The sequence below is a fragment of the Pteropus alecto genome, unplaced genomic scaffold (genome assembly GCF_000325575.1).
Source record: "Pteropus alecto unplaced genomic scaffold, ASM32557v1 scaffold123, whole genome shotgun sequence".
Taxonomy (NCBI): Eukaryota; Metazoa; Chordata; class Mammalia; order Chiroptera; family Pteropodidae; genus Pteropus; species Pteropus alecto.
The window spans coordinates 752,549-780,469 of NW_006433950.1; the positions used below are offsets into that span (position 1 = coordinate 752,549).

Here is a 27,921-nt window from a genome sequence, read left to right on the forward strand (position 1 = left end):
ACCAGGACAACGTCTACTCCCCGGACTGCCGCTTCCACTCCTTTAAGAAGGTGCTTTCCGAGATGGGGCCCGAGTACTCCAGCAACGTGGAGCTCGCCTCCTTCCACTCCACCTCCAAGGGCTACATGGGCGAGTACGTGCCCCCCCCACCTCCAGGCTGTGGGGTTCCTCCCACCCCCATTCCCCTCCACCCCGGTGCAGGGCCCTGCGGAATGCGGCCGCGCCCGAAAGGAGCAGAGTGTGCGGGATGCTGCACATGAAAGCACCCCCTGGTAGTTCCCCACGCGGGTCGCAGTTGCTCCGCACTGACCGAGGTGGCAGCCGAGTGAGCAGGTGCTGCCAGACCCGTGGGCGTGGCTTCGTGGGCGCCTGGCCGCAGCTCTGGGGTGGAGAGTCGGCCTCACCCCTGACTGGTCGGCCCCTGATGCTCACTGAGCACCTGCTGTGCATCCAGTACCCACATAGGCTCCGAGGATACAGCCGTGAGCAAACCACAGCCACTCCTGCGCTCACAGAGCTTGTGTTCCACTCAGGAGGGGACAGGTGACGGCCAGATGAATAAAGTCAGGTGTCAAGAGGACAGAAACAACTAAAGAAAAGATGGGAATGCCGGAAGGTATGGGTGGGGGTGTTGGCTTTTGCGTTAAGACCCATAGGAGAGGAAGGAGCCAGCAGTGCAGATACCTGGGGAGAGCGTTTCAGGTGTAGGGACCAGCGTGTGCAAAGGTCCCCAGGTGGAGGTGTTCCTGGCATGTTCGAGCATCATGGGATTGGAAAGAAGTACGTGAGAGGACAAGCGGCAGAAGCTGAGACCACAGAGGTCACAGGAGGCCAGGTCACTTGGCTGCTGAGGTCATATTTTACTTTTACTCAGAGTGAGAAAGGGGTCATCGGAGGGCTGAACAGAGAGGCGACCTCACCTGACATGTTTTATTAGATTCTCTCTGGGCGCTGTGTGGTCAGGGCGGGGACAGAAGCGGGGGCTCAAGTCAGGAGGTTGTGACAGCCCAGGCGAGCCGCCGCGGGCCAGGGGAGACACGGAGGAGACGGGGATCCCCAGTGTTGCGGGCGCAGCTGCCGGGAGTTGCTTGCCGGGAAGGGCGGGCGTGAGACAGAGGAGTTGGGTGATTCTCGTCTTTTCGTTCCAACGGCAGGAAGGGTAGAGGTGCCATCAACAGACAAGGAGGTCATGGGGGAAGCCGTTTGAGGGAGAAAGAGCGAGAGTTGGTTTTGCGCGTGTTGAATTTGCAAACAGCCGTTGGATGTGCAGGTAGACGTGGGTGTGAGTCTGCAGCTCGGGGCCCATATCCCACTGGAGTCTCCGGTTTGGGAGGGAGATGTTAGACAGATCTCTGAGCCTGGATATCTCACAAGGAGAAGTCCAGGGACTGGGCCAAGGCCCTCACCACGCAGACGCTGGGGCAGAGGAGGAGGTGCCTGCGAAGGGGGCCGAGAAGGAAAGGCCAGCGCGTTGCAGCCAAGGGCACTCGTCCCCAACATTTCAGAGGTTCTGTTACCTGCTAGGCGCCAGGATGGTGGAGGGGTCTTGTTTGTTAAGCTGGAGGCTGGTGTAACTGAAGCTTGAAGAAATATTTTGGCCAGATCAAGGGGGCTGTACCCTTAGGATGATGACCCAATTTTCCGTGGCTTTATTTGAGGTGGACAGGGGTTAATTTACGGCAGTCATCCTGGTCTACACCAGTGGCTGTGCCGCCTCTTTGCTAGACCACCATGTGCTGTGTAGCTCTTAAACAAATATCTCTGTTAACTCATCTTTCAAACACCAGTGTGCTTACCACCTGCCTCTTTATCTCTCCATCAATCTCTTTTCACAGTCATTCCCCTGGACGTTGGACACCAAATTAGGACGCATGGTCCTCAGATCCCAATAACAGGTGTATAGACAGATTTGCTCCACTTGATTCTCTGCTCATCGGCAGACGATTAAGCGGGAAGTTCTTTCGACATTTGTTATGGGAAACCGTTCTGAGATGCCAGAATTTGCCTTCTCGCTTTGGAAAGTCAGTCGAGGCATCAGAAGGGGACCTGTCTTTGCCAGTTCAGCCCTGCAGCCTGATTCCAAGAGCATCTCGTTGAGTGCGCCCTCGCTTCCGGGGCTCTGAGGTTTAGGGTGTGGGGGTGCAGAATGGGTAGACCATGTCTCCGCCGCGGGTGCCTGCGTCTGCACAGTCGTTAGTCTGAACTTGATCAACCGCAGCCCAGAGGAGGAGGCAGAGCTCCAGAAAGTATGACAGAGAGAACTGACTGGGTTCTGAAAGGTGTTATTAGTTTTAACTCATCGCACGTCAGCTTTTTTGCATGTGATTTGACTCTGTCCCTCAGCAGTAAGTAATGGAAACTTGCCTTGAACCGGCCTACGCCAAAGAGGCTTTAAAAAAAATCCGTTATCAGTAAAAAGTGCAGGGGTAAAGTCAAATCGGGCTGAACGGTGTCGGGGGACTCTGTTACTGCTTTTCTGCTTCGTCTCATTTTATTTCTTAGCTTCGCTCTCCTTTGGGTTGAGGGGGTCTTCAGGCAGCAAACAGTTCCGGTAAAAGTCCCAGACTGATACTCGCTGGCACCAGCGAGTCACCTGCCTACCCCTGGAGCCTGTGCAGGGGGCTGCAAGGCCTGAGTCATGTGCCCCTTTAGAGTGGGGGCCAACGTATTAGTTAGGGTTCAGGCTAAGCCGCTATAATAAAAAGGCCCCGAAATACAGTGGCTCAAACAAGATGCAGGTGTACCTCTCTCTGACCTAACAATCCCAAGGTAGGGGGTCCAGAGCTCCACGAGGTCGTTCAGGGATGGGGGCTGGTGGCATGGCCTGCCTTCTCCGCACGTGGAGTCCACCTCCAGCACCGAGGCTTCTGGCCAGTGGGAAGAGGAAGGAGAAAGGAGAGAGCGTGCTTCTTCCTTCGGAGGAAGTGATGTAGAATTTGTACATATCACTTCCGTTCACCTTGGCAAGAACTCGGCCACACCTGGCCACTCAGCGTCGGGTGTGGGGATGGTTACAGAAGCTTCCGGCTGGCCGGATTGCACTTAGCTGAGGTCTGTCTTCCCCGCTTCAACCCTCCAGGTGTGGCTACAGGGGAGGCTACATGGAGGTGATCAACCTGCACCCCGAGATCAAAGGCCAGCTGGTGAAGCTGCTCTCTGTGCGTCTGTGCCCGCCAGTGTCTGGGCAGGCCGCCATGGACATCGTCGTGAACCCCCCGGGGCCGGGAGAGGAGTCCTTCGAGCAGTTCATGAGCGTGAGTGGGCTGTGTCCTGGGCCATGTAACCAGTCGCGGCGGCCTCCAGGGGGCGCCCTTGGAGCCTGACGCACCCCCAGGGGGTTAGGTCAGAGGATGGAGCCGGGGCATGTTTTGAAGTGGGAACACTGTGCATGCAAGTGGACGTGGGGACCCCTTCCTCACCGTGGGCACCCTGGGTGGCCAGGCACCCGGAGCGAAGGGCCTGGTGTGCTGATACGCCGGGGACTCTGTTACCAGACTGGAAAGTGTGACATGGCTTTATCAGACGCCGTCATAGCTCGAAACAATCCAGCCAGGCCCTTCCAGCTGCAAGTGACAAAAACCCAACTCTAACCAGTTTGACCAAAAACGGAACGTGTGGGCCACGTAGCCAAGAAGTCAGGTCCCAGCCGTTCCAGGCTCATGTCTCTTTTTGTGTGTGTGGAAAAATCCACGACATAAAATCGGTCATTTTAACAACTCTAAACTGAACACGTTGCGGCATCAAGTACTTCCCCATTCGGTGCAAGCATCCCGAAGTGAAACTCCGTCCGATGGGACATCGCGTCCCACGCCTCACCCTGCAGCCCTGGCCACCGCTGCCCTCCCCCCTGGCTGGGAACCCGGCCTCGCTCGGTCCCTCGCAGAATGGGGTCCTCCCGCATCCGTCCCCCTCACCCCTCGGCATGACGTCTCCCGCGCTTTTCCCTGTTGTCGCTCCCGTCAGGGTTCGCTTCCCTTTCACGGCCGAGTGACACCCCGCTGTGGGGACAGCCCGCACTTGTGTCCCCGTCGTCTGCGGGCCGCCCCTTCGGATCCTCCGCTCCAGCTTTGGGCACACGTCCAGCTCAGAGCCCTGGGCACAGCACATGGAGTGCGAGTGAGGAGGGGCGGCCCCCAGAAACGAAGTGGCGAGGCCATCTCCTCGCAGCGTGTCCTCGGACGGTCCATCCAGAGCCAAGGCCAGTCAGACCACTGGGCACGGACTGCTGGTTCTGGTCTTCAGGAACGACATCCTGGCAGGAGAACAGAACCCCTGACCCAGGCTCCCCGGGACCTGCCTGTGGCCTGGGACCCCCTGTACTCATGTGCCCTGCGCTCCAGGGCACGCGGCAGCCTCGAGGGCTGAGCTCGCGCAAGAGGCTCCTGCTTCTTGCCTTTCCCGTCTGCCCTGCTTCCCTGGTGTTGAAGGGATGTTTCCGGTGGCCAGGCCATTCCACGATGTCCAGAGAGGCTGACTCCTTTGCTTCCTCTGTCCCATCAGGAGAAAGAGTCTGTCCTGGGCAATCTGGCCAAGAAAGCGAAGCTGACAGAAGACATGTTTAACCAAGTCCCGGGAATTCACTGCAACCCCTTGCAGGGGGCTATGTACGCCTTTCCGCGGATCTTCATCCCCCCCAAAGCCGTGGAAGCAGCTCAGGTCAGAGGCCCTGGGCCGGGCTGCTCCCCCGACCCAGGTGGGCGCAGGGCTGGGGGCCGCCGTGGGGAGCCATAATGCCGGCCACAGAGGCTCTGAACTTTGTGGACCCCTCGGTTGGATGACATGGGTAGAGATGACAGCCCAAGGCCGGGCGCCTGCGTGCTGTGTCACGCGGTGGGGAGAGGGTAGCCCCAGGTGAGTGGTGCTGCCCTGTGCCCTGGCGAGGCTGGTGCTCCGGAGGCAGGTGCCAGGTGCGACCTGACGCCTTTAAAACCGAAGGCTGGCTGGGCAGGCAGCGAGAGTGCCACGAGGCGCCCGTCCCCACACTGTGCCTTGGAGGTCACTGCTCAAGCCAGTTAAAATTTAGGGCGTCTGGAGGGTCCCAGATCCCGCTTTCGACAAGTCAGGCGATGCCGGCGACCCCCCTTTCAGGGTCCAGGGCCAGAGCAGTGCATCCCAAAGCTGTCCTCACCCCGCACAGCTCAGCACCTCATTAAACGCTGTCTGCCCTGCCCCAGACCTGCTGAATCCGAACCGCGGGTGGGGGCACTGACAGCCCATGTGGCAGGCACCCCGGGTTCTGCAAACCAGGGTTTGGGAAGCACTGTCAACAGTGCCGCCTGGAAGCTTGTTCCCTAAAAGCGCCCCGGGCCCCGCCGTCAGGGGCTCCGTGGCCTGGCGCAGAGGCCGCCGGCAGTGCTGGTGGGGGCGGAGGACGCAGACTGGCCCTGCCGGGGAGCGCGGGCGCACCCCAGCCCATGGCCGCGTTCCCTGCCCCAGCCACCAGCAGCGTCCTGACCGGCCTCGGCCCTCGTGGGCAGCGGAGGGCGGGCGAGAACCTGGTGCTGCCCTCGTCTCCAGCCTGAGTCCTCAGCAGTGGGTTTGTGCAGAGCCGGAGCGAACCCTAAGTTCCGCCTGTTCCCGCAGGCCCATAACATGGTCCCCGACATGTTCTACTGCATGAAGCTGCTGGAGGAGACCGGCATCTGCGTCGTGCCCGGCAGCGGCTTCGGGCAGCGGGAGGGCACCTACCACTTCCGGTACTGCGTCCCCTGGGCCCCGGGGGGCGGGCCGGCCGGGCTGGGGCAGGTGGGCTTCCGAGCCCAGCACAGGCTGGCGGCAGACACGGCGGCGTCCGCAGGCCCCGGCCTCCCCTGACGTCCCCCGCCACCCACCAGGGTCCCCTCCCTGACCAGAACGTCTCGGTGGCGTGTTTTCTTCCCTGTCACCCTGACCCTCCTCGCCTCCGCCACTGCAGCCTGCAGCGCCCAGGTTCTCGGTAGCTCATCCGCGGCACCAAAAACCCGCTGAGGTCCAGTGTCCAAAACACTTACGGTGACGCATTTCCCGGGGCGTGTGGCTGCTCGGCGGGGCTGTCCCCTGAGGCCGGTTCTGTTCAGAACACACCCCCTCCATGCAGGCGCTCTCGGGGGTCCCCTGCAGCAGACATTAAGAAGTGTCACGGGCTCGGTTAGCACCTGAAGCCGTCTCGCCGCAGTCAAGGCCATCCTGGCTGGGCGGACACGTGTGGCTGGCCTTTCCGCTCGGTTATAGGTGAACCTCTGTCGAGGCTCATTCAGAAAGCTGCCTGTAGGGCTGGGAACCATTGGAACAGCACGGTGGGGAGGACTTAGTCACCACGGCAACTCGGGAATCCCTCCAGAGGCAGAGTTGTGACGGGCGTCTTCGCCGGGGACACCGCCTGGCGGAAATGTACACTCCTGTCCAGCAGGAGCAAGTCTTTGTGGGAAACTCAGGGTCGCGCCCCGGATGAGCTGCGTCCCCCGGCAGGAGTGCTCAGGCCTCCGCAGTGACGCCGGCTCTTCTCAGCCCGAGCGCTGCCCCCAGCTTCATCGCTTTAGTCCACACGTGTGGCTCAGGTGTAAAATGTACGAATGGGGGAGAAAACCGGTCCATCGGGGGCCGGAGCTGGGGCAGCGGACCAGACGCACCCGTCCCCACGTGGCTGGCCTGCACACCTCATCCCCACACAAGCGGGCAAAGGCCCAAGCCACCGGGTACACACCGCCCCCTGTCCCAGAGCAGCCGGCGTCCAGGCTGACGCTGCCCTCTCCCCTGGCAGGATCACCATTCTCCCTCCGGTGGAGAAGCTGAAGACGGTTCTCCAGAAGGTGAAGGATTTCCATGTCACGTTCCTGGAGAAGTACGCGTGAGCACCTCTCGACTGACCTCCAGGCCAGGCCGCGCTCACCACCCCAGCGGCTCTGCCTCGGGCCTCACAGCGGCCACTGGTCGTTGTCACTGTCACTTGACCCAGGACACTTCTTTCTTTGTGCCTTGATGTTGGGGACACTTCCCTTCTGAGCAAATGTGAATTGGGGATGTCTCAGAAGCCCTGTTTCCTTTTGATGCTACCAAAGTCTTGGGGACTTGCCGAGCACGTATGGCGGTGTCTCTGAATCCGGTGCTGCTGTTGCTTCGTCTGGGGTGTGACACAGCCGGGCGTGCTGGGCGGGATGTTTCAGATCTGGAGAGACACAAGGTTTTGAGAAATACGTGGCTTACACGGAGAGGACCAGAGGTCCCCAGGTCGCCACCGTGATCTGTGAAATATAACCCTTGGCCGTGTGGAGACCTGGTCCCTCCCCAGAGCCTGGGAGTCCCCCGCGGGCTCAGAGGGCCCGCCCGTCTCTCAGGCAAGAACGGCGAGGCCAAGAGCACCTGGGGTTGCACTGGGTGCCAGGCTGGGTCGCGGTGGGTCCTGGGGGCCACAGCCCACGCTCAGATGTCCTGCAGGGAGGAGCAGGTGTGAGCCAGGCTTTGGGGGCGAAGGGTTGTCTTGAGCATGCTTAGGCTGGGACCCCCATCTGAGAGGTCTCCCTGGGCTTCAGGGATGGAGGGCACAGCCCAGCGAGGCCGCAGTCACGTGGAGGGGTTCTGCCGGTGGCTGTCTGTCCGCCTTGCCAAGCCCCGCCCTCTCCCAAGGGCCTCACTGAGCCGTCGCACACTGCCCTCTGCTGGCGGCAGCGGGGATGCCAGTGGAATCCTGCCCCTCCTCCGTGGGGCTGTTTCAGACGGAGACTCCGTTTCTTAGCCTGTAATTGGCCAAAGTGCCTGGCAGCTCGGCTGCTGTGGACGAGGGCGTGTGATCCATTCGAAGTGTACGGAAGGGTGTTAGCCCAACACAGCGTTTTCCCTCCACATTTGCTGCTGGCTGGCCTCACAGACTCTGCAGCCGGTGTCCTATAACGTCAGCCATCCCTCCGGGCCAGGGGGATGTCGTCCACCAAGCGTGCAGCTTCCCCAGCCCAGCAATCCCGCGGCCCAGCAATGCCCACACCCCTACAGAGTGGGCGCCAGGGCCAGCAGCAGATGTGGCTCCTCCCTCACCGTGACCCCCCTGCAGTGGGCAGTTAGGGAACCCGAGGCCAGCTCAGGAGTTTGGAGACCCAGCAAGCCCCAGAACTGAATGGAAGGAGCTGGAGAGAGAAGGGTAGGGGAGTGAGCTTTGAAATAGCCTCCTGTGCCTGAAGTCTCCGTGTGGGGTCCACGCAGAGGCTGTGATCGAAAACTTCAAGCCGTTGCCACCCGCTAATGCCAGAGTCCCTGTGAAGAAAGCAGCCACACTCTCAAGTAACAAAGGGAACGTTTGGGATCTTTTCCTCCCTTAGAAAAATTGAGGAAAATTAAACTCGTGCCCGTCATGTATAAACCAGGATGTGTCTCAGAGCTGTGAGATTTCTGGAGGAAAGTTTAAATAGAAGCTAGTCTATTTTTTATATTTTTGTAATGATTGCTTTTTTCATGGGGTGGGGCTAGTATTTATAGTCTTAACAAGTCCAGTAGTTTTTTATGAAAATCTTCAGATTATAAGTAACCCCTAAAAACTGCAACGTTTACATGATTTTTAAAAAGATGCTGTATGCTCTTGGTTTGCTTTTTAAAATAAATGGACAAAAACGTAAGGGGCACTGGCTTAGGACGTTAACGCCCTTTGGATAGAAACGCTGATTGTGATAGATTTCATTCTCTACAGATTCTGTCCCCGTGTCTCATGTGGGCACCACCAGAGGAAGTCATCTGTCATTTGGGGTCACACTTTAAATCTACGCCTGTGAAGCTTTCTGTCCGTCTCGGTCCACAGGTGGAGGATGCTGGGCTGTACCTTGGGGGACGGTCACCTTACCTCAAGGCCGGGCCGGTGGTTGTCCCAGGGTGCAAATATGCAGAGAGATAGCTCTGCTGGAAATTTCTAAATAAAATCCATGTCAAAAATGGTGAGCGTGCTTAACTTTGCTTATAGTTTAAATATGAAAATCGAACGGACATCACTAATTGCACATTTTCACTCTGTGACTTGTGTTCCTAGCACAGTAATGAACATTTTCCTCCCAAATACTACAAACTTCAGCCACGGCTTCTGCGCTTCTGTTTCTTTTTAGGACCCCAAGGTGTTTTTGTTGCTCGAGATGGAAAAACTTCATGATTCTTCAAAATAGGATGTTGCCGATAGGAACATAAACCGTGACTTCCTAGTGGAGGTGAAGTAAGAGCTAGGAGCCTCTCCCCAGGGAGATGAGGGGCCGGCAGAGGGGCTGGGGGCACCCGGAGGCCGGTGGGGGCTGGGAATCGTCCGCATGGGCCTTCCCAGAGCCCCGTCAATGTCGACATGTGGTTTTGGGATTCAGAACTATTTTTCATCTGAAACTGAAATGTCTCTGTCTTTATTAAAGAAACTTAGGGCGGGGGTGAAAAAAGAAAAAAAACTTTGGAAAATATTAAAACACGAAGGAAGAAATGAAAACCTACTCAAAGTGTCTTAAACAGGAAGAGGAAGTCCTGGAGGGGAGCTGGTTCGGTTCTCAGGTCCACTCTTAACCGCAAAGCCTGCCTCGTCCGGCCCCGAGTCGGGAAACTGCAGGAAAGGACTTCCGATGGGCTGTGCTGATCCACGAGCCCTTCCCTGAGGCAGCCTCTGGCCCAGGAGAACTGGGCTTTGGCTGGCCCTGCGCTCGCAGTGGGAGGTGGAAAGGGGCTGAGTCGCCAGCCAATCAGAGCCGTCGGGGGAGAAGCTGCCCCACCCCTGCGGGAAGGGGCTGGAGGTGGCCCTGCACAACACCCCTTGTTTACCACTGGTGGGTCTTTAGAGAGGCTAGGGGAGGGATGGCGTGTTCAGGGGGTCAAAGGTCATTATTGGTCGATAACCAAGGACACTGGAGATGTTGTCTGCATCCCTCCTGTATCACACACACACACACACGTGTCTGGGGACTAAACTCAGTATATAGAGTTTGTTACACAGAGTTTATTAGATAGGGATTGGAAGAGACAGTTATCAATTATTCTAGATTGTTTTCAGTACCGTTTGCTGGAACACCTAGATTCGGTAGCTGTGTGCCGGAACCAGCAGCTCGTAAGCCGTGGTCCCGTGTTTGGAAGGCTGATGACATCCCAAGCTCGTAGAATGGGGAAAGCAGCACACACCCTGTCGTTAGGGGTGTGAGTGTGTGTAACCTTTGGGAGGGTATTTTGGCACTGTCAATATTAAATATACACCTACTTTAAAACGACAGTAATCAAAAAAAAATCCACAGTAATTGAGACCAGGTTGTGTCGCTGAAAAGCCAAATAATAGAACAGGACAGAGTTCAGAAACAGTCACCTGCATTTATCACTTTGGCATCGAATACACTACACACACTTACATCCATGTATATCTTTGACACACTTGTATCGACAAAGTCATTTTTGACAAAGCGTACCAACGCGAAGCAATTAAGGAAAAAGTCTTTACCAAATGGTGCCGAAACACCTGGATATACATTTGGGAGGAAAATAATAAACCACCTCTTACCTCACTCAAAGGCAAAATTTGAGTTGGATCACAGACCTAAAATGAAGAACTAACATTATAAATCTTCTAGAAGAAAACTTATGAGTGTCTCTTTGTGTTTGAAGTAGGTAAATATTTCTTAGGACAAATCATAAAAGAAATAATTGATAAATCGAACTACATCAAAATCAAGAACTCCTTTTTAAAGGACATCATTAAGAAATGAAAAGCAAGCCACTGACTGGGAGAAAGCATTTTCAGAACATAAATTTCATAGAAGACTTGTATCGAGAATATATAAAGAACTTTAGAAGCAGGGTTGGGCCTGGTGAGTACTTGGATGGGAGACTACGTCGGAATTAAAAAAAAGATAAAGACCCAATTACAAAACAGGTGGAAAGGAACAGATTCCACAAAAGATACACAAACGGCCAATAAGCACGTGGGAAAATGCTTGACAGCATCAGTGATGGAAAGAAATGTCAGTTAAAACCACTAAAGTGATTTATGGCAGGTCTCGGCCCTGGGCCTCACATAGTGCCCCATGCCAGAGTCAGCTGTGGCCCTGAACCATTGCCTGGTCTCTGCGCCCGTAGGCTGCAGGCACTGAAGCGGGTTACACATTGGGGGTAAAACAAAAGAAAACAAAACAAAAAACCCACTAGAATGACTAAATTGAAAAAGATTGATAACACCGAATGTCAAAAACGGGAAACAAGCCATTAGAGTCTTGGTGGCAGGAATGAAAAAAGACACGATCGCTTTGGGAAGCCTGCGGCTCCCTGCACAGTTAGACGTCTGTTCTGTGACCCGGCAGTTCCGCTCCTGGCCAGGTGTTAATGCCAGAAACAAAATCAGGGCCCGAAGGCCTTGCATGAGCAGGCTCTGGGGTCCCCCGCCCACCCTGCGCTGTGACCTAGAGACTCACTGGGCAGAAAGCTGGGGACGTTCTCGGCTCATTTACATGATCCCCACCTCAGGAAACACTGCCTTGTGCTGCCTGTGGGCCAGTGTCTGAAAACGACTGTTTCACAGGTTTTCTAGTTTTTTAGTTTTTTAAGGTGGTCAGTCTATCCCGTTTCTGTTAACCCCTCGCGGCCTGGAGCCAAGGCCCCTTCTGCGGTCTGCATCCCGCTGTGGGCTACGCTGGTCTGTTTGCCAAAACTTACAGAACCGACCGCTTATGATTTGTGCATTTCACTGTATGTAAATTACAACACAACAGAGTTAATTGGGGCTGGGGAGGCAGGTGATGGGAAAAATATACAACCTTCAATCTAGAAATCCCCTCTAGGAATTTATCCTAGAATGTTTTCCCACGTGTGAAAGATACATGATTTTCTCAGCAGCATTGTTGGCCATGGCAAACGGGGGCACCCTAAGTATTCATTAATGGGGAATTGGGGTGTCCTTTCAAAGGAATCCCTTACAATCGTCAACTCAGGTGAGGGCATCCATCCGGCCGGAAGTAGCAACAGCAGTGGCCACACTAGTGTGGGGGTGGAGTCCTGCAGCTCTGTCTGATCGGACTCACCTGTCACCTGGCATGTTCTTCTCTCCCTCAAGTCAGGGGGCTGCTTTTCTCTTAGGCGCATCTGCACCCCCAGTGGGTAACTGAGATAGCACTGTACCCAAATAGCCGCATTTGGTTACAGAAATCAGTCTCTCTCACTTTCTTTCCCTGTCTGTCTCTCAGTCTCTGTGTCTTTCTCTTTCTCTAAAAGACAAAGGATTTCCCCCAGAAGGTTGCTCTGCCCTAAAATACTTAAGCCGGCAAATTCTTAAGAAGAACTCTTTTAAGAATCATTAAGCCTCTAAAATGCTGCAGACCCTTATTTATCTTCAGAGCATTGATTGCAGGATCCATCAGATACAGTATTTAATCGCTTAATGTAATCAGCATGTTCCTGGGGGAAATGTGTAAATCAAATGATTTTTAATTTTTTAATTGGTGCTTTTTAATAACAGATGTTATGTTGTAAAAAAAAAAAGAAAAAAAGAAAAGAAAACATAGATAAGGAAAACAAAGAAAATCACCGTGGCAATGTGAACGTAATCTGGGTCGTGCAGGATACAAAGGGTCTCTTGTTAGTTTTGTTAGGTGTGAGAATGGCATTACGAACACATAAATGTCGTTTTTAAAGATGCATGTTGAAGTGGGTAGGGATAAACCTCAGTATTTGCTTTAAAATACGTTAGGAGAGAGAGAGAGGTCAGTTTTTTGGTTTTTTTTTTAAGACAATAGGTGAAGAGAATGAAGCAAATGTTGATAATTAATGAATCGGGGCAATGGATGTATAGAAGTTCATTATATTATTCTACTTTCGTGTGTGTTTTCATAATGAAAACTTTTTAAACAGCCACGAACCTCAAACACGAAGAAAATTGTTATTTTCTGATTAGTGTACATCCTATCAGAACAGTTACATAGGAATGCATTTTCTATTATATATCTAACATGCTATAAAACACTGCAACATTTTTAAAAATATACATACTATGCATTGAATGGATGTAACAGAATTTAATGAGGGATGTCTACAGCCATACCACCCTGAACAAGCCCGATCCCATCTGATCTCAGAAGCTAAGCAAGGTCGGGCCTGGTTAGTACTTGGATGGGAGACCACCTAGGAAGACCAGGCCCTGTAGGCATAAAAAATAAAAAAATAAAAGATTGTAAACTGACAAGGTCCTTGCAATCTGTGAGGTCAACCAAGGGTTGCCTCGCCTAAAAATTAAAAATAATAACAAAAAATAAGAACTTAATTTAGTTCGTTTCCAATTTTTCACAGTCATAAACAACCTTTCAGCAAACATTCTCACATTGAATCTTGTTGCACAGCTATCGTATCCTTAAGACAAAGGCCTAGGAAGGCGATTTCCGGGTGAAAAAGTGTTTCAGCACCAGGGGGAGCCGGTCACCTATGGGATGCCCCCCGGAGGTGTTTTAAAAAGCAAACCCACGCCCTATCCCTTGGCGGTGGAGCCTGATGATGGCGGTGGAGCCTGATGATGGCAGTGCCAACACCTGAGCGCACAGCTCCTCAACGATGGCTGGTAGCCAGATTAGGACCGCGAAGACCTCTGACGGAGGCAGGTCAACTGTCCCCATCTCGATGTCCTCCCTTGCGGCCTGGTGAAAGCCTGGCAGGGCCCTCAAAGCCAGTCATAGGGTCGACGTAACCACAAGGCTGCGTATAGAACAAGAACATACCAGAAAGAACCCTCTGATCGCCGAAACCTGCCCAGTGAGGAGTAAAGACGTCTCCCCCGACGGGACTCTGGTGTGCGTGGTCACCCCACCCAGCTCACCCTCTCGCACAGAATCTCTCAGTCACAAAATTGGCATATGTCCATAAATGTCCATTTAATCCAGCACTGTCCATCTTGGTAAGAGGGCTGGGTACCAGGCATCGTTTAGGAGCTGTGCGCTCAGGTGTTGGCACTGCCATCATCAGGCTCACCGCCATCATCAGGCTCCACCGCCAAGGAATAGGGCGTGGGTTTGCTTTTTCAAACACCTCCGGGGGGCATCCCATAGGTGCCCAGCTCTCCCTGGTGCTGAAAACTTTTTCACCCGGAAATCGCCTTCCTAGGCCTTTGTCTTAAGGATACGACAGCTGTGCAACAAGATTCAATGTGAGAATGTTTGTTGAAAGGTTGTTAATTCAGGGCTCCTTGAGTGCTGCCCGAGAGACACATTTGTCAGGAAGGGTGCAGCAGGGCTGACCTCCCGACATTCCGGCTGGTCACAGATGACGGGGGAAGGGACAGATGCACCAAGGCCAGGAGCGGTGGCGGCACCAACTCCTTGCCCCCAGGTGGACAAGTTTCTCAGACACATTAAATGCCGTCGCCTTCCGATCCAGAGCCATTTCTAGATGGAAGTGCTGGCACCGCCCGGGGCATGTCACTTGGGTGAGAATGGCCCCAGCTCAGGCTCCTGGTTGGGCATGTGGCCCAGGCCCGGGGACCCTGGCCCCAGGGATAGGCTCGAGGATGGCACATGACCAGCTCTAGGCCAACGAGACCCACGCAGGTTTTCGCTGGAAGCGTGGAAAAGCAGATCACTGTCACAGGAGCTGCGACCCTCACGGCATCGCCATGGACAGTGTGCGCCTGTGGCTTTGGACTTGAACTGGAAACCCTCTCTTCATCACATACTGGCCTTGTGACTTTCTGAAATTCTTAGCATCGCTATTTGGCTTCCTTGCCTGTAAACTGGGCCAAGAATAATTTCTACCTTACGGGGTTATTGTGGGCTTCACGTGACGTGACACGTCAACGCACTAGGCACGGAGCCTGGCACGTCTCGTTCCATGACGTTGGCTGGCTGGAACTGTCCACACCCTGAGGTGTGGAGGCAGCGGGCTGGCATCTCGCTAAGCCTGTTGGTCCACAGCATCACTGTTCTCTCTGCAAGTCTCACTTGGGACGAAACACACGGGCCCTAATCAGTTTAGGTGTTGGGCACTGCACGTGGGCTTCTGATTGGGTGGGATTAGGGCCTGATGGCTGTCATTTGTGAAAAATAACTCCTCCACCACAATGGACACTGAAGGTCCTCTCCAGTGTCACACATTTTAGTTTCTTTGCCACCTAAAGCACAAGGAACAACAAAGAAAATAGATAAACTGGCTGGAGGATGGAACGGTGGGAGTAAATGATAATGGGTTTGGAGTTTCTTTTGTGATGAAAATATTTTCGGGTAGTTGTGATGCAAAACCGAATATACTAAGCCTTCCCCCCAACTGTTCACCTTTTTAAAAGGTATATTTAATGGTGTGGAAATCACATTACAGTGAGGCTGTTCTAAGATTCTTTGTGCCAGTGATACTGTGTCTGCTTTTTCTCCAGACAGGTTCTCTGCAAAGCAGAACAAGTAGGCTGAGTGAAACAGACCCTAACAAGGTCTGACCCACCCATTCCACACGGTTTCCTTGGCTATCATCAAGAAACCCAGGTAGAATTCAAAGAAAGACTACACTGAACGACTGTTTTATAAACCTTTATTGGAAAGGCTACAAACTTTATATTGCCACTGCATTTCTTACGCTTCAAGTGGTTGTGGGGAAGTAACCTTGGATACAAAACTACTATGCTGTTGAATCTCGCCCAGGCTGGTTGTAAAATATTTTTTGTACAGCGGAGGTAGAGTGGATAGGACAATAATTTAAACCTCACGGCCCTTGATTAATGCCAGGACACTTTTTTTTTTTCCCATTCGGGTTCTAACAGACCTAGAAATAAACTACAAGTATTATATTTAGGCTCAGGGATGGCATAGTACATTTAAAATCTTTAGTTTTCAGTTTCCCCCATTTGTTCTTGTACAAATGTGAAATGTAAAACTGATGGTCTCTCTTCCCCAAAATTAAAGTGTGTTCTAAAAATATCTATTCTGGGAATGAAAAGAAGGCAATAGAAGATGGATAGAGCAACACATCCTTTTCATGTAGTTTCACCTGATTTTTCTCATATCAGTCTGAGTCGTACGTTTCCATAAAACATTAGTAATAACCAGTGCTTCCCCCAGTCTCAAATACTGAACTTAATGGAGACAACCTTTAACTATAACATTTAATGAAAACAGAGCGTTGAACAGGTTCTATGCAGACATGGTTTCAATATCGATTTACTGTTACCTTATTTTAAAAAGAGGGTGGTTGGGGGGAGGTGCAGGCTGGGTCGCCCTGGCCCCAGTGCTCAAGCCACCGACATATTAAACTTTCTTTTGCTTCTTTAAAACTATACAACGGGCATGTGCCTGAAGCATTAGCTGCAGGCCAATGGGTTTCTAAGAGCCACTTAAGAATCAGAACTAAGGGCACATTCTCCAGTTTAAGGTTACACTTTACAGTTCAAAATGTGTTCTTCCTTCTAAAAATGTGACACAAAGAAATAATTTACACCACTGCTTTTTATTATCAAGTTTCAAAAACCTTTCACAAGATGGTAAAAAAAAAAAAAAAAAAAAGAAAAAAAAAAAAGAAAAACTTTACAACCACAGCTAATGTAATGTTTTCCATTGTTCCCAGTCAGCTCCAAACCCATTGTGTGCAAAGCCCATTTTTTTCCATGCACCTAAATGATAGATACAGGCTATGAAATTCTTTATTCTATTTGTAGCAGCTTATGCAGGTGCAGCCAAACACAAAGCTTCAGGACAAATTGTACACAAACTTTACAATGTGGGATTTGAATTTAAAATATGAAACAAAAAAATAATCTACACGAAACCGATAAAAATCAAGCACAGATGCCAGGACTGAAACTTAAAACCCATGTGTGAAAGGGAGTCTTATTTCCTTTCAAGTGCTTTATTCTGCTACGGAACAGTCGAAATGAAGATGTAAAGCTCTGTGGTTAGTTTAAATTATACACTCTGTAGATATTATACCAATTTTAAAAGTTACACATAGACCAACAGATGTCCATCAGCTCATCTGGACTGACCAGACCCTCCAGCGGGGTCGCTGACAACAAACCAGGCAGACGTGGAAAGAAAATCCACTTGTGCAATCGGTCTGCAGAGTTTACTGATGGGCACATTGCACTCCGGGTCCGTGATGGCTGCTGCTCTCCTCATCGGAGCTATCGTTATAGGCTTCACGCCGCTGGCCACCTCCTGAGCCCCGAGTGCTGTCAAATTCCTGAAGCTCTACCTCCTCCGTGTCTCCAATTATGTTTGGAACTTCCGGTCTAGAGGGCAGAAGATCTTCTAGTTCCTTCATTAAAAGGAACAAAAATAAGGTTAGTGGTCAGGTATCTTCATTCGCCTTCCTCTGACACCATCCGAGCTGCAGGCCTCTTTGAGAGTTAAAATGGATGTGTCTGTACTTTAAGCCAGACCACAAACTGATGACCCAGAGGCCAAATCTGCAGGCATCTTTTGTGCAACCCATCTGTCGCTCAGGAAAAAAACAAAATTAGCTGCCAACGTTTAAACACTGGAAAATTTTATACCAGACGCGCCTTTAATCCTGCACGGAACTGCCAGCAGATGCTTAGCTGGAGGGCTGCCGTCTCCAGGTGAGGGCTCTGCTCCCCAGGGAGCCCCAACCCTCCCACCGCACCACACCCAGGCCACTTTACCCTACTGGTCCCTGGCTGGCCCCAGAAAGGCTTAACCAGCAACTCTCATTCTGATACCAGGACAGCCCATTAATCACTCAAATATTTAAAAAGCGTATTATAAACTGTGTGATCTTAAAATCTTAGCACCAAAAACAAGTGGAAAGTGACAAAGAAACACAATTATTATTAAACCTTAAGTCATCTGTTGTTTAAATGTAGAGAACACTTACAGAAAGCTTGTCTGGGTTGATCCAGTTGTTTTCAGGAAACTGTACATCGAACTTTATGTAAAGATCACCTTTTTCAAAGGGGTTACGATACTGTGGCATCCCTTCGCCGCGAACTACACGGACACATCCTGTTATTTGAGTATCAGAGAAAGCATTAAGAATTTTATCCAAGAAGAAAGGTTCTCAACAATATTCTTTTATGAGTCACCTGTCGCCTACTATAAAAAAATTTCAAATTGTGAAAGAGGACATGGAACCCCAGATCAGACAGAAATCAAGACGCACCTGGCTCGATGACTTTGCCAGGCGGGTATTTCACCACAATCTGACGTCCATCAAGGTGCTTGAATGTGAACTGAAATCCACACAGAGCTTCGACAAGTCCAATCTTATATGTCATGTGCAAATCATTCCCATCTCTCTGGAACACCTACAAATAAAACGTACAAGAAAGGTTTTTTTAAAAAAGTATGGAGCCGTACGTACTCTTGTACTGTGTTCTCTGAATCGATTTCAAAACCTTAATTCCACCATTCACTTCAAGAGCCAAAGTGCCACTGTTTCTAATTTCCTAAATTTAAATAAGGAAATGTAGCTATTCTCAAGTAATAAGAAACTTTTATGAGGCAAACAATGGCTCATTAGGCACAGCTGAGGCTCCAAAAACAGAACCGGGTAGGTTCTGCCAGCCCATTCCTTTCCTGACCCTGCTTCCGAAGGCCCAGTGGGATTCTGTAGAACCGGTTCACCTGGAGCACTCCCCAGACATGATTCTAACAAGGGAAGGGGAGGGTCCAAGTTCAATGTAAAAAGTTCAACCAGTAATGCTCGGCCAGTAAAGGCGCTTAAATCCCATGCTTTACACACGTACAAACAAGCTTTATCTCAAATAAAATTCAAAACCTGCTTAGATAAATGTAAATCAAACAGAATAGGTAACAGCAAAGGTTATTCAGTAAACAAAGAATGTTTCCGTTTCCAATGTGTAGAAAAAAATACATCCAATTTCACACATGCCGAGATTTTCTTTTGCTTATAAGAATTTACAAATATCTATATACTTAACTTTTGAAATTTAAGATGAAATAAAATTAACTGCAGTGAAAGGTCACCTGGTTTTTTTCTCAATACAACTCTCTCTTCCAAAGAATGCCGGATGCTTCATGCAGAGGAGAGAGAGAACCTGAAAGATACCCTCTTTCCTTAAATTATCCTCCTAAATTTAAATTTACCCACGAAAGGAAGTTCATCTGAAACCATGACCGTGTCTAGTGGTCCCGGCCAGCAGCCTCGGCAGCACCAGGAGACCTGAGTCACCCTTTACCGGGTGTCCCCAGGGCAAAGCTGTGCCAGCAGCAGGGGCAGAGGAATATGCCATTCTTGGACCGGAGAGCTCGACTTAGAGTGGCTCCAACAACAAATGGTATCAGGGTTGTTTTGGGGCCAGGAGGTGGTTAGGCTAGTCAATTTGATATCAAAACTCAGAAAATAAACAAGCAGGAACAAGGAGGGAATTTATGAAAAACCAAAACAAAAAAACAAGATTAATGAGGAGGGCGCTATCAAGAACCAGACAATCAAACACTTAAAAGCTATTGTAATTTCTGAAAAATTTAAGTACAGAGTACAAAAGAGAGACTAGCATCACCAGACACTGTGGTTCTTTGCTACACTAATGCACCATGGTAGCCAGTGTGAACCAACACACGTGCTGAAAAGATGAACACACGTGACATATAGCATTCTCAAAGTTGAATGTTTTTTGAACAAAAGATTTATACTGTCTCAGATATCGCACTCATCCCGATCTTACGGCCTCACAATTACTTTAGCACGAGTTTTGGGAGTGGGAAAATAAAGAAAGCCCAAAACAAAATAACTACAAGCTTTTTCATGAACTAGTTCAAACTAGTCACATTTTCTTCAGAAGGTTCAGAATATTTTCAATGGTATAAATTAAACAACGGCCTAAATCTCATCTTGGACCCCAACTTACTTTACTGGTCATAATAAAGCCAAGAAGGAACGACCTTTGTCCTCTTCCTGCATGAACTTCCCTTCTAACCTTTACCAGTTCCTACTTTCCACCTCCAATAACCAGTCACATCTGCTGTCTGTTGAAAATTCCATGCAACTCCACCACTGCCAACGATTTGAAGGGACTTACTTCCCAGCCCCAAAGCAAGCAAGCTGGCTGGTTTCCTTACTTGATTCTGCAACGGCCATCTGGGAGAAGACAAATTTGGTTTTCAGTTAAGCAAGCCAAGCCCAGGGACCCAAAGCCAGTCAACACGAGTCAGAACAAGGCCCGAGTCTCCAAACCCAGGGATCTCTATTTTTAAACTCCCATTTCATGACACGGCCTCACTAAAGACTGAACTTTGCAGGAAGATTCCGCCACTGGTTTGACGCGCCCAACACCAATGACATCACGTCTCCTCCGAGCAAGGAGCGCCTCTCACGCCTCCACTGCGCTCACCGCTGCATGGCCAGGCCTCCTGCGACGACGGCCCTCGGACGCCCGCGACGTAGCGATGAGAACACTCTCCCAGTCTGTGCTGTCTTACGATACGGCACACTCCACACCCCCAGGTGGACTGGATCGATCCCTGGGCTGTGCATCTTTCTGCCTTGTAGGCCTTGCACGCTGCTGTGCGTGGAAGGCAAGACTGAACGCATGAGGAAGTGGCTAAAATGCCAGAGAACCTTAGAGAAGAGCTACGAATATTCCAACCTGTAAGACTTTAAGGGGCAGGATCCGTATCGCAAGTGCTACCTCTGCAGAGGTTAAGAAATCTGACCAGGACACCCTGAGAAAGCCCAGTGCGCGAGAGCCACACACACCTAGTGCAGGACCGAGTCTCATCAAACTCCCAGACTCCGCATCTCAGTGTGGCTTTATTCTCTACTGGATGCTTAAAGTGATTTAAAATTTTACTTTATTAGGAGAAATCACCACCAAATGGAAAAAACATTTAATGTCAACTAAAAAGGAGGCTGACCTGTGATGTTCCTTTCAGAGGAACTTGAGTCAACGTGATCAAGCACAGAGCCAGAACCCTCTTGAATTCTTCTATGGTCAAGAATGTGGGTGCTCACTCCAGGGACGTTTCCTGGAGAGCTCGCTGATGTTCATGAACAGGGGCCTACACTCCCCGCCACGGCACATTAAACACCAGCATGGCGGTGTCCCGAAAACACTCACCCGACCGCATCGCGTCATCAGACCAGCTAACTCTGCCTTGTGCGTAACAGATACAATACATACCCAATCAGAAGTTTAAAAATAAAAAAACCCGCAGAACCTTCTCTTTCAAGAAAAGCTCACTTGGACACCCAGTATGTAAAACAAACCCAAAGAGCAGCACTGAGGACAGAAGCCTCGTCCACCCACCACCCAGCAGAAGTTCCACTGTGAAGCACGAGCTGCCTTATGTCGTCTGGTCCAGTGCCCTTATCTTCATACACGAGGAAACTGGGGTACAGAGACAACGGGACTTCTTAAGTTTATGGCGCTGGTCGATGGCCACGCTGGGACCAAATGCGACCGCCCCAGAGCTCCTGACCGCACGTGCCGTGGTGTACAGAACAAGGCAGCTCGCATGAGCTCGGCCTGACCACTGAGCCGTGTTGCTCCAGGGAACCCAAACAGATCTAACCTGTATGTTGCACGCAAGACACGTTGTTGAATAAAACAAAAATAAATCCAACAAAAAGGAAATTACCTCATGTTCTTTCTCTTGTAGCAAAAGAACAATGTCTCCTGGTTCCACGCCCGGGGCCTGGTCGGCTTCCCCAGTGAACGTAATTCTCTGCCCGTGCTTCATGCCTTTGTCCACGTGGACCTCCAGGATCTTGACTTCTTTGATCACCTTCTTCCCTTCGCACTTTTTACAGCGGTCTTTTTCGTTAATCACCTCTCCTGTAAAGAGAGGGCATCGACTTCCATTATGCTCCTACGTCAGCCAGGTCTCCATGATGCTCTTATTCATTAAATACATTTTCTGGACTTCCTTTGATAGCTACCTAAAGATTTGTTTAAAGCATCATTCACAACAAAAGCTCACATCTCGCTGCAGGTTACCTGAAGGGCCCAGCCGCTCAGTCTCCTCTATTTGAGTAAAATGTATCTTAAAATACCTTCGTGGCTCCTGACTCTACTTCCTAAAGTTAAAGAGAGCCTACAGGTCAAGGAAACAATGGGCAGCCAGATGCTGGAGCTTCTACAAACGCGTCTTTGTTTTTTGTTTCGGTGCGAGTTTCCTTTAACGATAGATGGAGAACACAAATAAAATTTCAAATGTCCTTCATGGCTCATTATTACACTGTACGGTCGGTGCCGGATGTCGTTTATTTCATGGAATGACAGCTGCTCAGGCGTCCTGCACGGCTTTCACCTTTACTCAGGTTCGCTATCGCAGAACTCCTGACGCCACCTGCAGATGGCTGCACTTAACTGGTGTGAGTGCCTCCATACCGTGTGTATGACGACACGGTTTTCTTTCTACATATTTCTCTGAAAAGTCTGATGAGTGTATAACAGAGTAAAACTGAAGTTGTACACAATAGATTATTAAAAAAAAATGGCGTCAATTTCTGATGGCAGATTATTGGCACACTTTGATGCTTAGACGTTTAATTAATGACTTCAGGGGCTGTTTCTAGAATGCTTACTTTGCAACGTATGTTCTAAAAAACATCAGTTCCTCAAAACGGTAATGGTGCATGGGAAGATTTCGGTCAACTCTGGTCTGACAGCACGAACTGCTAGCAACTGTAAGAAGGTAACATGCCCCAAGACTCCCTAGGATGGTAACTAAAGAATCTGCACCGTCTCCAAATTATCTCGTCACTTCCAGAAGCAATCTGGAAAAGGATGTTCTAAAACTGTGCTGTCCAACATGGCAGCCACTAGCCATCTGTGGCTATTTGTTTTATTTTATTAAAATTTAAAAAATTTTAGTTCCTCAGTCACACTAGCCACATTTCAAGTACTCAGAGCTAGTGGCTACTGCCCTAGACGCTGCATATACAGAACATTTCCACCATCACAGAAAAATTCTTTTGGATAGCACTGCCCTAGGACAAGAGTTGGCAAACTAAGGCCCACAGGCCCAGGAGGGCATGCCTCTGTCTGTGCTGGTAATGTGTAACGGGAAGACGGTCATGCCCGTTTGTTTCCGTACTGTCTGTGGCCATCAAGCCCTAAAAGGCAGAGGTGAGCAGTAGTCTCAAGAGCCATTCCGCCCGCCAAGCTTAGAACAGTCACTTCTGTAAGAAGAGCTTCAATCCCAGTGTCTAGTCTCAAAAGCTAACTAAAGCTTACAGTAAAATCCTCCACTGATCTGGATGGTAATTAAAATTTGCTGTTTCCCTCTTTATCAAATATCACCTTTTAAATATAAAAGGACAGAACAATGCCCGTTTTTGGAATTAAAAAGGAAGAACATAATACAAAGTTACTGTTTATCTGTGTTCACTGAGCCTGTGCATGATAAAATAATTATTTTCACATTTTTCTTTTAGAACTCTGTAGCTTTTAACAATAAGACGAATACAAACACGTTGAAAAAGAAAGATCGGGAGCCTCCTCGATTCCTACACTCCCAGCCCCGCCCCACCCCCGCCCTCAAAGCGGAGTGCTGGCACGCGTACCTTCGCCGTTGCAGTCGGCACACACAGACTGCATCTGCTGCACCATGCCCGGAGCCAGCTGTCGGATCATGATGCGTACGCCTCGACCCCGACAAGCGCTGCACTTCTGAACAGCTCCAGACTTTCCACCTTGGCTAGAGCAAGCAAAAGCACCCATCAGATTTTTGCACACAGACCATTCCAACAGGCCATTACAAAGACGAATCCCTCTTTTCATCTTTGACTGAGTTCTTCAGCCCCCAATGACTGGTCATTTAGCTGAGTTTCAGATGTGTCAGAGAATGTTCTGTGTTGGGTAGTTAAGTTTCGAGTCATGAACAATTTTTATCTGGTAGAGACTCTGTGCCACTGAAAGAACAGAAGATTTATTTCATAAACCAGAACACGCACTTACCCACTGCACGCACTACAGAGCACATTCTTGCTAAGTTGTAGTTTGGTTGTCTTGCCGTTATACAGGTCTTCTAAAGATACTCTAGGGAGAAAAGAATTAGGTCCAATCAAGTTCTCTTAAGTACCAGATATAAACGACAGCTATTGGTGGGAGTTCTACTATAAGCTTTTAAAACGTTCAAAAACACATCAAGTCAACCGACTGAGGTTTTATTTTGTGGATCAAAATAGGAGAAAGATTTCAGGGCTATGAACAGTATATGGTACTCAGAGCCAGAATCTACAGCATCAGGCCAACAGTTTCCAGCGCGGCGTTTTCTGATAAAGCTGATGACTGCACAAACCCAAAGCATCACAACCTTATTCTGGCTTCAGGCAGGAGCTGTCCACCTAGTCCAATCCTCTGAAGGAGGTACAATTATTATCCCCATTTGACAAGACAAAACTGAGGCACGGAGAGGTTAAGTAACTTGCCCAAGATCCCAGAGGTAGTCTAGCTCCAGAGTCCATGCTGTTACAAGGCTCTGCTCCAAGGACAATTTAGAAAAGCAACAAAGTCATATTACAACTTATGGGAGGCACTCAGATTATGCATGTCTCAAAAAAGGCCTTATCTACAATGTGATAATAAGGAAAAAAAACACGTTTTCAACAGTCAACAAGTTTTAGAGCTCTGAAGTACCCAGTGAGTTATAAGCAAAACTGTGGAACTATTTTCCCCAAATTTTCAAAGAGGTCTATGATCCAAAAGAGGTTGAGTTAAAAAAGTCCACTAAAAAAATACAACTGATAAAACCCAACTCGCCTTTACTCATATAGCACATAAGAATTATAGGACCATTCATTGCCAAACAAACCTCGAAAAAAATGTACGCATGTCAAAAGTCTCAAAACTACTCTACATTTAGGATCTGGGTGCAATGCATTTAGTTTGGTCTTACGCTTCTCATTTTTTTTCAAATCTACCTTAGTAGTCCAGATTTACTTTTTAAAAGAGAACAACAAAAAATAGTTGGAAATATTTTGCAAAGCACCTATACTATTTGTGGCATTCACACTTTCTCAAAATCGTTATCTTAAGCTCTTAAGCTAAAACTTTATACATTCAGGCAGTATGAGAATAAAATACTTATGGATGAAACATTACCAGCACTTCCAAATACTGACATATATATAACCTAACCTTAGACAAAAGCTCTTGGTTGCACCTGTCTTTTAACTAAATTGTTTACAGAAAACAAACAGGTAGGTCTTTTCCCCTGACATATTAAATTACGGTCAGTATGCAAAACCACTAAATGAGGCCAGAAAAATCTTCATTTCGACAGACGTGGACAAGGAAGGGAAAATGTGGGTGATGGTCTGGCAGAGCTGGCACACCAGCTTCGCGCCAGTGGAACCAAACCGGCAGAATCCCTCATAAGACAATTTACTTGTATTTATCGGCCTCAAAACATTAACGCCTGCCTGTGAATCTGTGCCAAAGAGCAACAAAGCTGTATACAGAGATGCTCACAGCAGCACTACTATAGAAAAAAACTGGCAACTTCCTATAGAAAAGGTAGATGATTAAGTAAATCATGGAATGGAATATTATAAAGCCACCCAAATGAGATGTTGTCATAACGAGGACATTTTCAATAACGTTATAGCAGCAGTAAATAAAAACTGCATTTACCGTATAACATAAAAAACTTTTTTTAAAGAATATGAAGAACCATAAGGTACAACAAACACTCTCTGGATCCTATTTACTTTGTAGACAATTTCCATATCAAAGAAAACAATGAAAGAACTCAGGCTGCATGAGTATTATTCTTGGAATGATATCGAAATGATTTCAGAGGGTAAATTCTTTTAGAATACAAATCTAAGAATAAGACTCAAACAGTGTAACAGATTACGCTTTACTTTCTCTACTCCAATGTATAAACTAGATAATATGATTTATAAGTAAATACTTGAAATTCAGCCTCTAGCATTTATTTGCTAGTAAATTCATTATTAGCTAATAAATTAACAGGATAAAAGGCATCACACATTTGCAAAGTAAAACAGCTATTTTCATGTTGTAGAGGGCTCACGAGCTCGCAATCTAAGATCAAGGTCAGACATCATTCATGTGCTGTCAGGTTAATGTCAGGCTCGAAGCCAGCGAGCTCCATGGAAACCACTTCAGGAGAGTTCACACAGAGGATCAAGTAATGAGTGACTATCACATGTAAACAAACTAGGCTGACAGGTACTCACTTTGTAAGTTTTTAAATAAACGTAACCTGGAAGATTTTAGGACATCAAAGAGATTCTTCATTATTAAAATTTTAAATCATATAGTATCAAGCAGCTTCAGAAGCATATAAATCACTTTCCTACTCAGTAAAAACACCATCTTTAGCAAAATGCAAACGCCCAGGTTATCCAATGCAAATGAGGACAGTAGGTAAATGGAAGATTTTGTTTTCTGATGAAGGACAGAACACTTTTTGATACTTTTTCTCTTCTACTGTTACTATTTGAAAAAGAAGTACTTAAGTATTTTTTAAAAAGAAAAAGGTATTCACTTGAGTGGATGCATCATGTCTTCTCCTCTTCTTCTGCCATTTCGACTTCTACTCTGATTGCCCATGAAGCCGAACAATCCCCCACCAAAAATGTGAGAGAAAATATCATCCATGCCACCACCTCCGCCGCTACCTTCCCGAAGACCTTGTTCTCCGTATCTGTCATATAACTCGCGTTTCTCGGGATTTGATAGTACTTCATATGCAAAACTTATTTCTTTGAACTATAAAGAAAAAATAAAAAGGAAAATAATTGGATTTTCAAACGGAAGAGTGGGGGAAGGCTTCAGGAACCCAGAATTCACTTAATTCTAAAACATGCAAGTTGCCTTTGGTTTGATTCCGGTCCTGTTTATCACCTATCCCTGCCCAGAAGGTTAGTATTCCTATGACAAAACAAATACTCTTAACAGAAAAACTTGGCTCTGTGGCCTTACAACATTCCTCTTTTTAAGGAGGGCAACTTGACTTTAAAATGGGGGAAAGTCTCAAATAACTTACTTTGTCACCGGCATTTGGATTCTTATCAGGATGGTATTCCTTGGCTAACTTTCTGTATGCCTTCAATAAAAGATTAAAAAAAAAAAAAAAAAAGGTTACATACAAAGGCTGGTTTAAAGATTTGTAAGAACTTAAAATCCACTTTTCTGAGAAGCGCTGTTCTAAAATCATAACCTTCCAAAAATATCTTTTATTCATTGGGATTATTTGGCATTTTCCATCGTGATGCTGTTCACTCACTAACTTAAAGTAACAAAGCAGATGGTAGTTACACCTGCAAACAGGTTATACTCAAGCCAGACGGAAACAATGAAACACCGCCACGGAGAAAACCAAACTATTGAAAAAAAAATTCCGGATTTTCACTATTGCCAAATGTCTTCGATGGCCAGTAACCAGATCAAGAAGACTCCAAAACTCTAAAAAGAAATGACTATTAAGCTTTACAACCCGCAAACCTTGCTAACAATTAAGCACAGGTGAGAATCCCTGTTCATGCTGACTCCCCTAATCAGGAAAAGGCCAAGAAGTTCCCAGGTCATGTTTTATTTTCACATGGTGGACTAATCTGGGGTCTTAGTAACTGGAGTGACCTAGGTCTTAGGGAAGTTACATAAATTTAGGTGGCTGAGACATACACCACTTAAGTCTTCACTCACAGACACATGAATTATATAACAGAGACTAGCGTTTCCGGTAAGGTAACAGGAAGTCCATGTTACTCCCAACTGTCCCCGTCCCACTGCCTAAGGACCATTCTCATTTTTCTCGGCTTTCAAACCCGGACAGTCTCAGCCCCGTGAGGATGCTGCGGGGCTTCGAGGGCTTGGAAATCCTGAGATGCCAGATTCCAGCCCCGCGAAGAGCGACAGCGAGGCCGCCCATTTATTTTTAGTCGGCGTGCACTCAGGTGTTTGGCCGGGACCCACGGCTTCTTCTCGAAGCGGGTCCAGCCCCCTCAGATCACCTGCCCACGGAACAATGCACCCAAGCACTGACCCACGGGGCCTCCGGGCCCACCGGCCCGGGGGGGTGGGGTGGGGGGGAGGAA

At 48.7% G+C, this 27,921-nt stretch overlaps 2 protein-coding genes, 1 non-coding gene and 1 pseudogene across 4 annotated transcripts in view; 3 read left to right on the forward strand and 1 right to left on the reverse strand.

Annotated features, from left to right (window-relative positions):
• Positions 1-8,894, forward strand: part of GPT2 (glutamic--pyruvic transaminase 2) — a 27,094-nt gene extending 18,200 nt beyond the window's left edge. The window contains exons 7-11 of one of the 2 annotated variants that reach the window (XM_025044628.1): positions 1-133; positions 3,080-3,254; positions 4,501-4,656; positions 5,584-5,696; positions 6,740-6,962. The exon at positions 1-133 is cut by the window's left edge and continues 2 nt beyond it. In XM_025044628.1, the coding sequence (XP_024900396.1) occupies positions 1-133; positions 3,080-3,254; positions 4,501-4,656; positions 5,584-5,696; positions 6,740-6,830 (668 nt within the window). In that variant the 3' untranslated portion in view covers positions 6,831-6,962. Of the gene's footprint in view, positions 134-3,079; positions 3,255-4,500; positions 4,657-5,583; positions 5,697-6,739 lie in introns of both variants that reach the window. The other variant, XM_025044627.1, reaches the window with a different exon arrangement.
• Positions 8,895-10,944: 2,050 nt separating this feature from the next.
• Positions 10,945-11,076, forward strand: LOC112477363. Its single transcript, XR_003045435.1, has one exon. It is a non-coding gene; the product is annotated as a small nucleolar RNA SNORA42/SNORA80 family (small nucleolar RNA).
• Positions 11,077-12,986: 1,910 nt separating this feature from the next.
• On the forward strand, positions 12,987-13,105 carry LOC112477371 (annotated as a pseudogene).
• A 3,250-nt stretch (positions 13,106-16,355) lies between these two features.
• On the reverse strand, positions 16,356-27,056 carry DNAJA2 (DnaJ heat shock protein family (Hsp40) member A2). Its single transcript, XM_015586953.2, has 8 exons — positions 26,871-27,056; positions 26,370-26,593; positions 23,810-23,890; positions 23,416-23,549; positions 21,486-21,682; positions 18,046-18,190; positions 17,761-17,888; positions 16,356-17,181 (listed from the first exon to the last, which is right to left on the reverse strand). Exons 1-8 carry the CDS (start codon positions 27,039-27,041, stop codon positions 16,990-16,992), a joined length of 1,272 nt encoding a protein of 423 aa, XP_015442439.2. The 5' UTR covers positions 27,042-27,056; the 3' UTR covers positions 16,356-16,989.
• Positions 27,057-27,921: the final 865 nt, after the last annotated feature.

Bases quoted from the DNA above. Each gene is read 5' to 3' on its own strand.
- DNAJA2 (XM_015586953.2), bottom strand. From the start codon at position 27,041: ATGATTTTAGAACAGCGCTTCTCAGAAAAGTGGATTTTAAGTTCTTAC. The intron at 23,891-26,369 runs GTGAATACCTTT...TTTTCTCCCTAG, and splicing joins GACATGATGCATCCACTCAA to AGTATCTTTAGAAGACCTGT. The intron at 17,889-18,045 runs GTGCGTCTTGAT...CTCAAATAACAG, and splicing joins TGGCAAAGTCATCGAGCCAG to GATGTGTCCGTGTAGTTCGC.